The 13655-nt window shown below is 40.3% G+C and overlaps 1 protein-coding gene across 2 annotated transcripts in view; it reads right to left on the bottom strand.

Moving 5' to 3' along the window:
* Window positions 1-412: 412 nt before the first annotated feature.
* LOC111834587 (contactin-3-like) overlaps window positions 413-13655 on the bottom strand; it is a 75934-nt gene continuing 62691 nt past the window's right edge. For both annotated transcript variants that reach the window (XM_023794059.2, XM_023794060.2), the window contains 6 exons: window positions 11290-11524; window positions 9913-10022; window positions 7479-7665; window positions 6021-6133; window positions 5491-5656; window positions 413-4598 (listed from right to left, as the gene is read on the bottom strand). In XM_023794059.2, the coding sequence (XP_023649827.2) occupies window positions 4501-4598; window positions 5491-5656; window positions 6021-6133; window positions 7479-7665; window positions 9913-10022; window positions 11290-11524 (909 nt within the window). In that variant the 3' untranslated portion in view covers window positions 413-4500. The remainder of the gene's footprint in view (window positions 4599-5490; window positions 5657-6020; window positions 6134-7478; window positions 7666-9912; window positions 10023-11289; window positions 11525-13655) is intronic.

The raw sequence follows: 13655 nt of genomic DNA on the forward strand, positions 1-13655 counted from the left end.
CCAATTTAGCATCATCTTTTATCCATGTCTTAAGGAAAAAAAAACACTGCATGTTGATTGTGCAATTACACATTCTAGGAGCCTCTCTAAAACTGTGCCCAGCAGTCAATGTGTTTCATAACGGCTGAGTTCATTACGAATTGTTAGACCAGGTCTCATGATTATGGATCAATCAAGTGGTGCATCCCTGCAAAAATCCCATTTTGGGATTAGCCTTTTTTATCCACAAATACTTCCACAGTGAAACACTGGCAACAGCACATCATCATGCAAAACAAGCAAAAAGGTCTGGTATCGCTGGATAGCTGTCCAAATAAAAAAATAATGAGTTCACAAGAAGAAGCAAAAATGTACTAAATGGTCATTAAAATGTCTGGCAATTACACCAAATAATCCACACGTAGAATAAAAGTTTGCTACTTTAAACATTTTATTAGTTAGTTTTTTTGTAAAAAATCAACACAAATCCACCAAACAATGTTATGCATGCACAGCTTTAGTATACAAGACTGACAAGTAACTTTTCAATATGAAAAGATCTATTAAATCATTTATCTCACAGAGATAACAAAAACAGTCAATTAATACAGTGGTATTAAAATCAAAGGCCAAGTGTTGTAAAAATATCAATATGTTTTTAAACTCTTTAGATTCTAGATTTACAAGAAATTAAGACTTCTATATAAAACAATTTAGTGCTGTACCATACACTCAGTGGTCATTTTATTAGGTACACCTAACTTGTACTGGGTAGAACTCACTTTATTAGGTACCCCTAGCTAGTACCGGGTAGGACCCACTTTATTAGGTACCCCTACTGTAGCTAGTACCGGGTGGAACCCACTTTATTAGGTACACCCACCAAGTAACAGGTAGGACCCACTTTATTAGGGACACCTACCTAGTAACGGGTAGTACCCACATTATTACAGGTACACCTAGGTAGTCCTAGGTAGGACCCCCTTTGTCTGCTAGAACCACTTCAAAGGTAGGTGACTTGTGATTTCAGAGAAGCCTTTCTGCACATCATCGTTGTACAGGGCTGTTATTTTGACACTTCCTTTCAGCCTAGTCTAGCCATACTGCGCCAACCTCTCTCATTAACAGGGTGTTTTCAGCCACAGAACTGCCACTAACTGGATGTTATTTTGTTCACTATTCTCTATAAACATTAGATACTGCAAAGCAGTGACATCCCAGGGGGGGCCTGTTTCTGAGAGGCTCGAACCATCGTCTGGCACCGACAGTCACACCACATTCAAAAATCCCTTACATCAGGCGTCTCAGCCGTTCTAATGTTTAGCTAGACAGTAACTAAATCTCCTGGCCCTGTCTGTGTGACTATGTAATGTATTCGGTTGCAGCCACATCACTCGCTGCTCGGAGGAACGGGCTAGAGTACCTAGTAAACTGGATACTGAGTGTATTTGACATTTTTGTACATTTTGAAGAAAAACCAATGCACTGTATGAAAACTTTCCTGATAAACTAAATTGCATTTTGAGTAATGATTAGTGATATTTTACGTATCTCAAATGATAGTAATGGACAGCTATGCTGAGTACCAGTTTAGGGATTTAATGTAACCTCATATCTAGCCATATAAATATGTGAAATCTAAGAACTCACCACAACCTTCTACCAACTGCAAGATGGATGGACAGATCAGATGTGCAATTCACATCCTGCAAAATAATATTAACAATACAATAAAATAATGAATTCTAGCTGACAAACTATATTATATGTCCATACTAGATTTGGAGCAGGGTTACTACATCAAGTTCAAGTAATTAGTCCCAAAAACTGTACAGTTCTCAAAAGGTTTCATGTGCAGGTTTCATAATTATATTCTGTGTATTCGTGCATATTGCATAATTACTTATTACATATGGCCTTGATTTATATAAAAGCTTGGTCTTTGTTTTTTGTGTGACAGATAATTCCATCTGACTGTATCTGGTAATCTCCATTATACACTGGGTGTACAGTCCAGACATTGCTTTGAAAATTGCTGTTTGCAGTTCAATAACTCATAAAAATCCATAACATCACTGCAAAATAATGCTTCAGAAATGCCCATATTATAAATAAAAACTATGTTACAAGAGTCATTTCCGTTATAAAAATCCCTAAACAACACTTGACCTTTAAGAAAGTATGAATGAAAACATTAAAAATGTTCCCATTCTGATGCTTCATTATGGTAAGTATTACAAACTCATTGTCTTTTACAATTTCTGAACCCACCAAAATAATGAACAGATGCACTAATCAATTGCAGTTTCAACACGGTTAACATACGGTAAATCTTCAATAACAAGAAAACATGATTCAGAGAGAATTCGCAAATCATAAATAAAACTACTAGTTTATGGTAAATACGCTCACATTTCGCAGAAGTGTATTTAGATTTTTTTTATGCGGTTTCATTCATAAAGACTAGCTAAAAGAAAGATACAGGAAAGACGAGAGAGACAAAGGACGTATCAGAACATAATCTACCAAACACCTGCGACGGCAACGTCAATCAATCAGCCGTCAGGATTCTGACGGCTATAATAATTGGGAAGAAGGATCGATATCCCATTCGCTCTGCTGCTGAGGCCTAATCAATGAGCGTAGGCCTCAGTGAGGGAGTAGTTAGGCCGCCCGACCGTAAGTGCTGTTTGGAGGTAACGGGCCTGCAGGGCCCAGCTCACCAGTCCCGCCGGCTGAACAGGGACGCCACGTCACCTTGGTTCATTTCCTTGTGCTTTCATTAGACTTTGAAAGGAAGTGCATCGTGCGAGGGCCAGCAGGGAACGCAGCCTCGGTGCGGGTGGATCAGACAGCCGGGGTTTGAGAAAGGCACCATCCCCCTGGAATTAGCAGCCATTTCCACGCTGACCGACAGAAAAATTCAGGTCTACAGGTATCATTTGAGCATTATCTGAACAATGCCCCCCCCCCCCCCCCCCCCCCCGAAAGTAGGCAGCCCTGATATAACACAAAAGACTAAATACCATCTCTAAATAGTGCTAAACATCAATCTGTATTACTCCCGATATGCTTATTCTGTCTGCTCATAATACATATTACATGTGAAACCTAATTCTCTATATTATGCAGTCCAAGCAAAATCCTACATATGTGTTCATATGTATGTGTGTAGTGTTACACGGCTGGGTCTGCACTTTTACTGTACAGAATTTAAGATTTAGACTTCTATTTGTCCATCTTATAGATATTTAATAAACCAACCAATTGCCACTAATGTCTTCTATATAAAACTTATTGTTAATTTTCCTTAGTGTTTGTTGTATGTCTGCTAATTATATACATCTAACAAATTTACTATTAATGTGGCTGTCAAAAGAGAAGAGCTAGACCTACAATTTCTAGTGAAAAAAGGCACTAGTTTTGTTCTTAAATTGTCTCATCGTTCATGTAGCGTAACTCTAAGGAGAAGCCAAACGCATTGTCCGTCAGGTCAAGGTTAAGTTTATGCTAGAGTAAGTCTGAATTGAAAAATAATAATATGACGCGAAGCCAGTGGCTCGGCCTGCTGGCGGTCAGAGTTCCTCGGCGGCCTGGGATTCCGTCCTGCGCTGCGTAATCATTATCCCTACACCGTAAAGAGCTGCACATTACACTTAGCCCAGTCCAATGTAGCATGAGACGGGTCTAGATCTTAAACGTTCTTTTTACAGAGAAAAGAAGCAATAGTTAAAATTACATTTTTAAGAGGCACAGGTGATTCTAGTGGTTCCTAGCCCTGGTCCCCGATTCAATGTTTTTTTTTCCCCTACTGTCTGTCAGAAACATACCATGAATGTTTTTTTTTTCATTTTGGGCAAACTGACTAAATGAAATTGCAGACTAACTAAATCTACATCTTTTTCTAACACTGCTGTTTTGCTTTCGAGACAAAAAAAAAAAAAGCAAAATAGCGTAACAATGTAACCAGATTAAAATGCTGCTAAATAAGATTAAGCATTAAAGCTCAAAACAAGAAACATCGTCACCAGGCTTCGTTGGACAAAAATAGTATTTTCATCATCCAATCATCCACATCCTATGTCTGGGCTTGGATTAAGCACCTAAGAAAAACACCTAAAAACATATAAAAGAAACAAACACAACATGATATGTAAATAAATTTTCCCAACTACTTTGGTATGTAAATGGGATTAAGGCATTATCATTTTCAAGGATCATTGAGGCAAACATAAACAAGCAATCTACTCATATGGACATTTTGTTTTTTTTTTATATAACAACATTGTCTCTTGTAAGATTGTTTTGTTCAGCAACATGCACACCAAGGATAATTTGGAACATCTCCGCTTACAATACGCACTCTCCGAAACAGTACATTTCAACACCTTCTCCCTGGAACTGAGATTTGGGTACATTGATTTACATATGCTACTGATGAAAACATTACGAATTAAAAAAAAAATATATGAGGATGAGTTAAAAGAAGGCTATGTCTTGTCTGTGTGGTTGGCTCAGCTATCACAACGTCAAGCTTAGTGTGGAGATTACTGAAGAGCAGGCCAGGATCATGGGTGCCGAACGGAGGCTTGACACTCGGGAGCCATGCGCACCCATACCTGGAAAACACCAGAAGCACAGATATCTAAGAACGAAGACAGAACATCCATACATCCATACTTATGCAACAGACTATGTACAGTCAGCCCTCGTGCATTCCAGCTTCGTGATTCGCCGATTCACAGATCCGCGAAAATTACACGTACATGTTTTCCTATTTTATTGAATTGTACCTTGCTTACGTACATGACTTCTGTCAATAACTTTACAGTCCCGTTAGTTTACTTATTTTACCTTACTGTGAATGCAAAAGAAAACGGCAGCCAATTGTGGTCTATGAATTAATAGGGTTAGCATTAGTATACTGTACTGTAAATGTGCTAGTGTGTCAAATATCCGTTAGGCGATACTGTACTCTATTTTTACATCAAACATTTGGTTTTTTTAAAGGTAATGTATTAAGCTAACTTTTAAATGAAATTACAGTGTTTTGGGAGCATGACTGGGGTCATATTTAGGGTTTAAACTATAGAAATAAGCACATACTGCCATTTTTAGTGACTCTACCAAACATCCGCGAATCCTCCTCATTCGCGACGGGTTCTGGAACCTAACCTCGCGAATGTCCGAGGTCTGACTGTACACCATCGCATGGTCAGGTTTCAGTTTTAAGCAGAAGACGGCAACACACAATGCCCTTTTTGTATGTCTCAAGGACTCCCTGGAAGAAGAGTTATTGTAACTCAATGGGACCTTCCTGGTTAAATACAGGTTAAATAAAAAATAAAATAAAATTATTATATGCAAGGAATACTAACTGAATAGCTAGCAATACTGCAATGCAGATAAATATCTGGGAAGAAGACCAGCTTAAAAGGAGTTTCACTAATGGCTTGAATCAGAAGTGTTTAACTGTCATTGCACTGTGTTCTGGAAACAAGACAAGCTTACTGAGTTTGTGGATGTGGATGAGGTCACTACCCAGTCCCTCTCCGCCTTCACTTAACGCTTTGACCTGAACGTAATAGTCGTCATTGCTGGGGAGCGTTAAGTCCACCGTAGTTTTGTTTGTTGTGATGAAACTGGCGTTGCTTTGACGATGCCTTCTGTATGATATCTTAAAAGGAGAACGCAAACAGTCAGATGACTCCTAGCTGTACAAAGTAAATATGCATAGAAATTGCATTACATAACAGGACAATTCAGGAATGTTTGGACTTAAGAACAAAGAGCTCCTTGTGGTGTATAATTATTCAGCAAAAATGTCCGCATATATACATTTATAAAATAGTAAACTGTGTAGGTTTCAATTGATCAGAACGATGTTTAAATAAACAGGGGATGCTCTACATTGCCTTGTTTTGGTCTGCGGCCCAACATTCCAAGGTGCCTGAACACCTGCCCACAATACGCTTAGCAGATGCTTTCCAGTTATCGCCGTTTGCTGGATAGAGGTCAGAGGTGGTGGGTGCATCACTCACTTGATATCCAGTGACCTCAGATTCAGTCTCCAAGGCAATCACGGGGTCCCACTGTAAGGTGAGGTGCGAATCAAACAGGGTCCACTCGATATTCAGAGGGGGCTGTGCAGGGGCTATCAAAAAATAAAATAAAATAGAGAGCACACTCCTTTAGGGTTTAATAGTCTAGCAAATTCAGACCTATGTGATCTTCACCTAATACTAGTTATAACCTGGGAAATGGGTTGGTCAGGTGCTGGTTAGTGTGCATGTCTGCAGTTTATGTACCCTCCCCAGCTATGACTAAAGCCACCATGATTGCAGAGTGGATGGACAGAGACCTACTGGCTGAGCACTGCAATGGAGACTTTGTTACAGTGAATGCATTGTAACGCAGCCATCATTATAAGCAGAGAGACTTTATGCGTTCAGATTGCCAACGGTGAGCAAGACAAACAGTACAGTGAGCCAGCTGCTTTGGAAACACTCTACGTTTGTCTACAGGACAGTGTGGGTGGGAGATATCGTACGCTTCTGCATACTGTGTCTTCGCATTGGACATGTGTGCAGAAAACAAAAAAGGAAAAGACAAAAGTGAATGCGGTGTTGCAAGGACATGCCAGAAGAATGAGTAGACGGATATCATAATGACCAAAATTAGCGTTCGTGCTTCCACAGCGCTATGCTTAGGACCTCGCAACCTCTTACGAGAATCCAGTATCAGCTAGTGCTAAATCACGTTTCAGTGGATGGTGACTGTAGATCTTCTGGTAGATCTAATCCACAGTATAGCTCTATAGGTCATAAAAGGCCGGCAAGAGACAGCGAGGCTGAGACCTGAAATCATAAATTTCCAACAGGCAGAGATATTGTTCCTCCCGATTCCTATCTGTATTTCCTAATGTGAGACTCTCTCTTTTCAGGTCACTCTGTGATCATGCCAGTGGGCTATGCCTCTTTCAATGAGCCCTCCACCATCGCAGGTAAAACAGAAGCTCGACTCGTGCACAGAAACATCGGTATGTGGTTTCTTGACAATTTACCTACTGCAAAGATATGTCCCAGTTTGTTAAAGCAGCACATTGTGAAAGGGTGTGCTACTGAGTGTACCACAAAATGACAGTGCGCACTCCTCATCCTGAAAAGTGATCATCACTAGCTTAACCAAAGATAGACCAGCACTGCAGCACATACATGAATTTAAATTTGTTTCACTGGTTTTTAGTTAGTAGTGGTTTTACCTGTCTCTTCTGCTGTGTATGCTGCAGGTTTGCTGGTTTAATAATGGATCGATTACTCTGCCACAGTTACTGACTGTCATTTCCCGTTAAATAACTTACTTCTCAGAGACCCAGATAAACTAATCACAGGAAGCTTATTAGGATTAACAATGAAAAAAACAACACCAAAATCATAATGTATACGCGTCAACTACTACAGAATGTGTCAATCAGATTTAATCTTGATTTTGATACTCACGTGGTTTTTTAGTGGTGACATTGACAGGCAGAGACTGAGGTCCTGTACCTGCCGTGTTGAAAGTACTAACAGTTAAATAATACTGGATGTTTCCTCGCAGTCCACTGACATTAGCTGACGTGTAATTTCCAGATATTCGGACTTTTCCGACTGTGTCGGGCTTGGTATCATCTTCCCAGTACGTAACCTGTAACGCGGGGCGACAAAATCGATATAAATATATTGACGTTTTTAGATGTAAGGATGAGATGAAATAAAAACCTGCACTTTCAGGAAATAAACACGTTTGGAATTCGTCTCATGTGATAAGGACCTAAGGTTTCAATCGACATGGAACTGCCGAAAAGAAATAAGGTTGCAGAATATTAAAAAATGAGCAAAAATAATTAATGACAAGAAAAATTAAGATACGTAAATGGGAGCTAAAAACAAAAAAAATTAAGAAAAAAAGAAACAATATATTAATGTCCTATGAACAGGGTTACCCTAGGAGAAGAATATTGTTAGATTTTGCTGAAAAATGACTCATCAGAACATGTTCATGTTTCCATTGCTTAGGGGGCCTGCTTTATCACTGACATATCACTGTACTTACGGTCAGACATTTTAAAATATTTTTTATATATTAACATGCTGCTAAGTGCCATTCAGTGCAATACGACTTCTGTAGCTGCGGTTCCAGTGTTTGACTTAGTTAAGCTGACGTCCTTTTTTACGGAAACTAAGAACGCCCGTACTTAATTATCTCATTATCTCGAGGTAGCAAGATATTTTATTTTGAATAATTACAGGGATGAACGTGTGACACCATGGGGCGGTTATGCCGTACGCAATGCTGCTCATATATGTACTGTAATTGTGTTACTTAATGTGTGCATCCGTGCATTTAATGTTAAAATTAAGTGTTATACCCGTGTAAGTGTTTTCCCGTGACGTGCATGTCATGTCCTGTCTCTAAGTTGACCTATGACCTGGGAAATGCCACATCATATCACTATACATAGCGTGTGTACACACAGCAACAGATCAACCTTATATATTAAGGTAAATTTCAGAAAACAAGCTTTGGAATATCAAGATAAAGAGATAAATTATCTCATTATCTGAAGATAACGGTATTAAAAACAGTAATTGCGAGCACAGCTGTTCTTGGATTCTGTAGATTTTCATTAGGTATTTCTGTTATTTTGTCCGTCCCCTGCAGTATGCTATAAAATGACAATGTGTTATTAGCTGGAAAGGATGAAGAAGTTTAACAAACTGGAAGCTGAAAAGGACAGAAACTGAATGGGTAGGCGCCATTCTAACAGAAAGCCATGGTGTGTATCAGAAGCGAGTCTGGGATTTGTCTCCAAGAAATATGGGATGGAATCGCTGAATGGATTTAGCTTTTCCACTGGCATACAGGATTTGAGCCGTAACCGAGCCGTACTGCGAAGAGAGACTAGTTACAGCGCGGTTCCAGCTCACTTCGGTTTTCCACTGCAGAAGGTTCGGCTCGGTAAAGACGTTGGGTTTGGAGAGCAACAATGATGAAATACCGAAGAGACGCAGATACAGTATACTGTCCACATGGTGTACACCGTCATTTATTACGTACTAATTTCTGCGAACAAGTCTGTGAGATCTTATGTTAGCATTAAATACTAGCGGAATTAGCATTCACTTGTGTAATTTTGCATTGCGAATACAATCCTGTTCTATGGTACTTTAAGTAGGATGTGGGAAATTTTTGGGAATGCAACAATACATCGCGATATATTACCAAAAATGAACAATATATAGAATTATATACCCTTTTTTCTTCAGGTAATCCATGCACAGAACACTGGTAGCTCGTTCTAGTCATGCTTTCGGCCCTGCAAATAAGTTACGGCTTGGGTACAACTCGTTTCTTGGTTGCAGTGGAAAAGCGCCAAAAGAACAGGGAGGCTGAAGTGCCCGTAAACAGGGCCTAGAATCGCCTGAAGTGCCCGTAAACAGGGCCTAGAATCGCCTGAAGTGCCCATAAACAGGGCCTAGAATCGCCTGAAGTGCCCGTAAACAGGGCCTAGAATCGCCTGTGGTATGTATCCTTTTTTCAGGGTTTATCAGGAAATATTTTAACAGTTTGCACATTTGGCTCATCGCAAAAAAATGGAGGTTTTAATAAAGTGTGTTTTAACAAGCCTCCTTAAAAATGAAAGGTTTTATTATTAACTATACTGTGATTCCAGAAAAATGTTGACATAATGCCTCTTTTTATTTCAGAGCGCTGCCATGGAAACCACATTTTTCTGCATTTTTTTTGCTACGGGCCAGAAGTGACAGACATCGCGCAGTTGTACGTAAACTCTCATTCCAAAGCACATGAGGAGGATGCCAGAATAACAACCTGCTCAACTGAAATCAGATAATTGCCTTTTTAAAGATAAATCAGGAAGAGGCAGTCTACCTCGAATCCAAGGACTCTTTCTGGAGAGGATGGAGGGGTTCCCCAGGTGACTTCAATTTGCGAGGATGTAATACTGTGGGCTACAACCCGGCCTGGCCTCACGCTTGGCACTGCAACAGCAACAACAAAAACAACTACTCAAAAAGACACAGAGGAGTGGTATCTCAGTGTGGTAAGATTATGACACTGATGTAGAAAATTCACATGCCAATTAACACATCAGAATTCCTCTAATTTACTGTAACGATCAGAAAAATCCCATCAGCATTAAAAAAATTCTCTCAAAACTACATCTGCAGCATCAAAGAAGAACCACGAGCGACAAAATGCGAGATTTCAGTAAGTTAAAAATCACATCTACAACTGTGTATGTGGCATTAACGTTGAGTATTTGAAGCAAGTTTTAATCAGCAGTGAACCAGCATCAGAATCAGAGTGATTTCTCATATTATCAGAGGCAGGAGAAGAAGCTTATCTGTAGTAATGGATAACTGCCAGAATTGTGCAAATGCCCTCTGAAATTGGGAGATAAGTCCTGTAAAGGGTTAATCAAATAAGCAAAGAAAATGATTAAAAGAGCATATCCTCTGTGGCAGGGTGGGAGCAGCCAATGGGAGAGCAGAGCACTCTGGTCATGGTGAAAGTGTATCATTGACATTAAAATCAGAAGAGGCCCTTTAAAATAATACAACCAAAGCGTTACAACAGAAAACAAGCAGCATGAACAAAACAACTACATTTTAACATTTAAAAATCCCCTCCAGCGTTAAAAAAAATAAAACTGCAGGGAGCTTCTTCCATAAACCTTAATCTTCAAGGAGACTGAATCTGGCAGCCTGATATTTTGTCAAGTCTGCGTGTGACTGTGAGATAGTGGGTGCCAATGCCGAAACGAGAGAGAAGGTCGTCCCGAGCAGGCCCTGACCAGCACACCATCGGCAAAAAAATAAAATAAAAAATATCCATGAAACATCTTATTTAGCTTCTCAAACCAAGCAGCTGCTGCTTCTGTGACGGCACTGCATTAATTACAGCTCTACACTGAGCCCTCGGAAATCTTTAATGTTTGTTTTTAAGTGCAATGTGAAAAAAATGTCCTAATAAGTGACAAAAAAAGTATTTTAATGCAATAAAATGAGACCTATAAATATGGCGACGAAGTTGCAGAGAGATCTATTTTTCAAGTAAATACAAAAATCAAAGCGATTTTAGGAAAACACAGTGTTTCAGAAACGTATTAGAAGCACACTTCCTGGACCTGTGACCAGATATTAGCACTAAATGCAGCTCAAACATGGATGGTCTGAACTCGGATCAGTTATCGTTCATTGCAGAAGGACCACTCCCGCACTCTTCTAGCGTCCACACATTGGTTACCTTCCTCCGCCGAATACACCGTGACGATCGGGCTGAACGGGCCCTGCCCCTTCTTGTTGTACGCTCCCACTTTAACGTCAAATGGAGAAAACGTCGGAATGGTGTCGTTGCGGAAGACATATCTGCCCAGTCCGGGCGTGGATATGACGGCGCGTGTCCAGGTGATGCCGCCCTGTGGTCGGAAGGCTATGATGTATCCAAAGCCGTCACCGTTCTGCAGTTCCTCTGGCACCGGCTGGGAGCAGAACACAAAACTGTAGTGATATTAAAACACATAGAGACAAAAAAACACTCCTCTTTGCTTCTCGCCCGTCCATTAATTCCCCTTTAATCATTTTAAGTGGCTTGCCTTTTTTATTTAGCTGTAGATGCTAAGGCATATTAAAGGCACCTCAACACCCTGTAATATTGCTTTAGGCCAAGGCCGAAAGGGTTTCCAGGAAAACCAATTTATGTTAAATATCATTTGCAGAAAATAACAGAATTTCACTGGCTACTCTTATTAACACGTGATGCAATTGCATTTTAATTTTTTTTTTAACCATGCTATTAAATTCATAAATATCATTTCTCACTCCGTGTGGTACATTCCTGAAAAGGAAGGACTTCCTTTTTATTGATTTCAGCATTCTTCCTATCTTCACATCGATCCATGATACATCCCTTCTGGTTGTTTCTGTCCAGACTTTAAAGATGCAAGTATCATGTGTCAGCTTCTTGTCTCCCTTCATCTTAAGCATGCAGTCATTGGTCACTGTATAAAAATCCCATAATTTTGCCCTCTAGGCCCTTCACAGGTCTAATTCCTGAGCACAGGAAAGTCTTTTGCAGGGCTCTACAGTGGAATGTCTTCTGCGGTGCTCTACAGTGGAATGTCTTCTGCGGTGCTCTACAGTGGTGACCGCCATCAATGCCTTGCTTATCATCTCTACTGGTTTCTTCTGACCCAAGGGCTTGTTTTCAAATCTCCGCTGGCTGTACTGAAATATTTGATTGCCCCCTGCCTAAGATGATGACGAGTGTATCGTTCTTCTGGATCTAACCTCCATCTTCAAACACTCAACCCAAATACTCGCTAAAACCATTACATCATCCTGACTGGGTGACCTCAACTCATGGCTACCTGGGCACTTGGTCTTTCTCCAGCCTTTCTAATACATCCACACTTCTGGTCTGCTTTATTAGCCTTGTATTTTTGTTTAGTAGCTTACCTCATGCTTACTCTCTTACACAGAATCACTTAAATGGCCACCAGTCCAAACAAACCAGGTGCAAATAACTGAAAAAAACTGGCTATTTTGTCGCACTTGTGACAGGGCATCAGATTTGCAACAGCAGCTGGTATCCCACTAAAACCCAGAGGCACCCTGACCCAGTATTTAGAACCATACTCTGTTATCCCCCCAGAAATTTTTGAAAAAATAACATTATTAATAAATGTCTATTCAGACAGTTCCTAGGACCCATGGAGGTTAAAATAGCTTAATTAAATGTTACTGATGATAGCATTCATTGACAAAGCATGGGTGATGCTCAATCCGAAGACTATATTAACTGGTTGTATAAAATGTAGGAGTTATTCTGTGCAGTTCTATACATGAAATAAATGTATAAATGAGCTTGTATATTTTGTTAAAATGATTCCAATATATTGCTGTTGGAATTTCTCAAACATGCACAAACAGAAATGAATAATAAAGGAAAAAGAAAAAAAAATCAGAACAGAAGTGATGTAGCTTTGGCTATAAATCGTGTACCATTAATTGCATGTTTATAAACATAGCATACATACTGTACTGCTGAATTCAAAGACTATTCTGTGTTTGGTAATTTCACTTAATACTGTATTAAAAGGTTGTATAAACTTTTAGAATTGCACACAAAATAAATGTCACAATAGGAGAGACATAGGACTTTAGGGCTGGCGTTTGGCATAACAGAAGCAGCATTATTATTAAACTTAAACAAACAGGGACAGGAAAAAAACCAGGGGGATCAAAACGAGTGGGCGAGAGGAGAACCGGAACCGGGCAGACAGGAGGAGCGACGTCAGTGATCAGACTAGTGATGAGGAGACAGACATGGACTAATGAGGGACAACAAGCAACAGGTGCGGCCCATCATGGCCACGTCAGGGAGGAGAGAGGAGGGACAGGCACGTCAGGGAGGAGAGAGGAGGGCCAGGCACGTCAGGGAGGAGAGAGGAGGGCCAGGCACGTCAGGGAGGAGAGAGGAGGGTCAGGCACGTCAGAAAGGAGAGAGGAGGGTCAGGCACGTCAGGGAGGAGAGAGGAGGGCCAGGCACGTCAGGGAGGAGAGAGGAGGGCCAGGCACGTCAGAGAGGAGAGAGGAGGGTCAGGCACGTCA

The sequence above is a fragment of the Paramormyrops kingsleyae genome, chromosome 8 (assembly GCF_048594095.1).
Source record: "Paramormyrops kingsleyae isolate MSU_618 chromosome 8, PKINGS_0.4, whole genome shotgun sequence".
Lineage (NCBI taxonomy): Eukaryota > Metazoa > Chordata > Actinopteri > Osteoglossiformes > Mormyridae > Paramormyrops > Paramormyrops kingsleyae.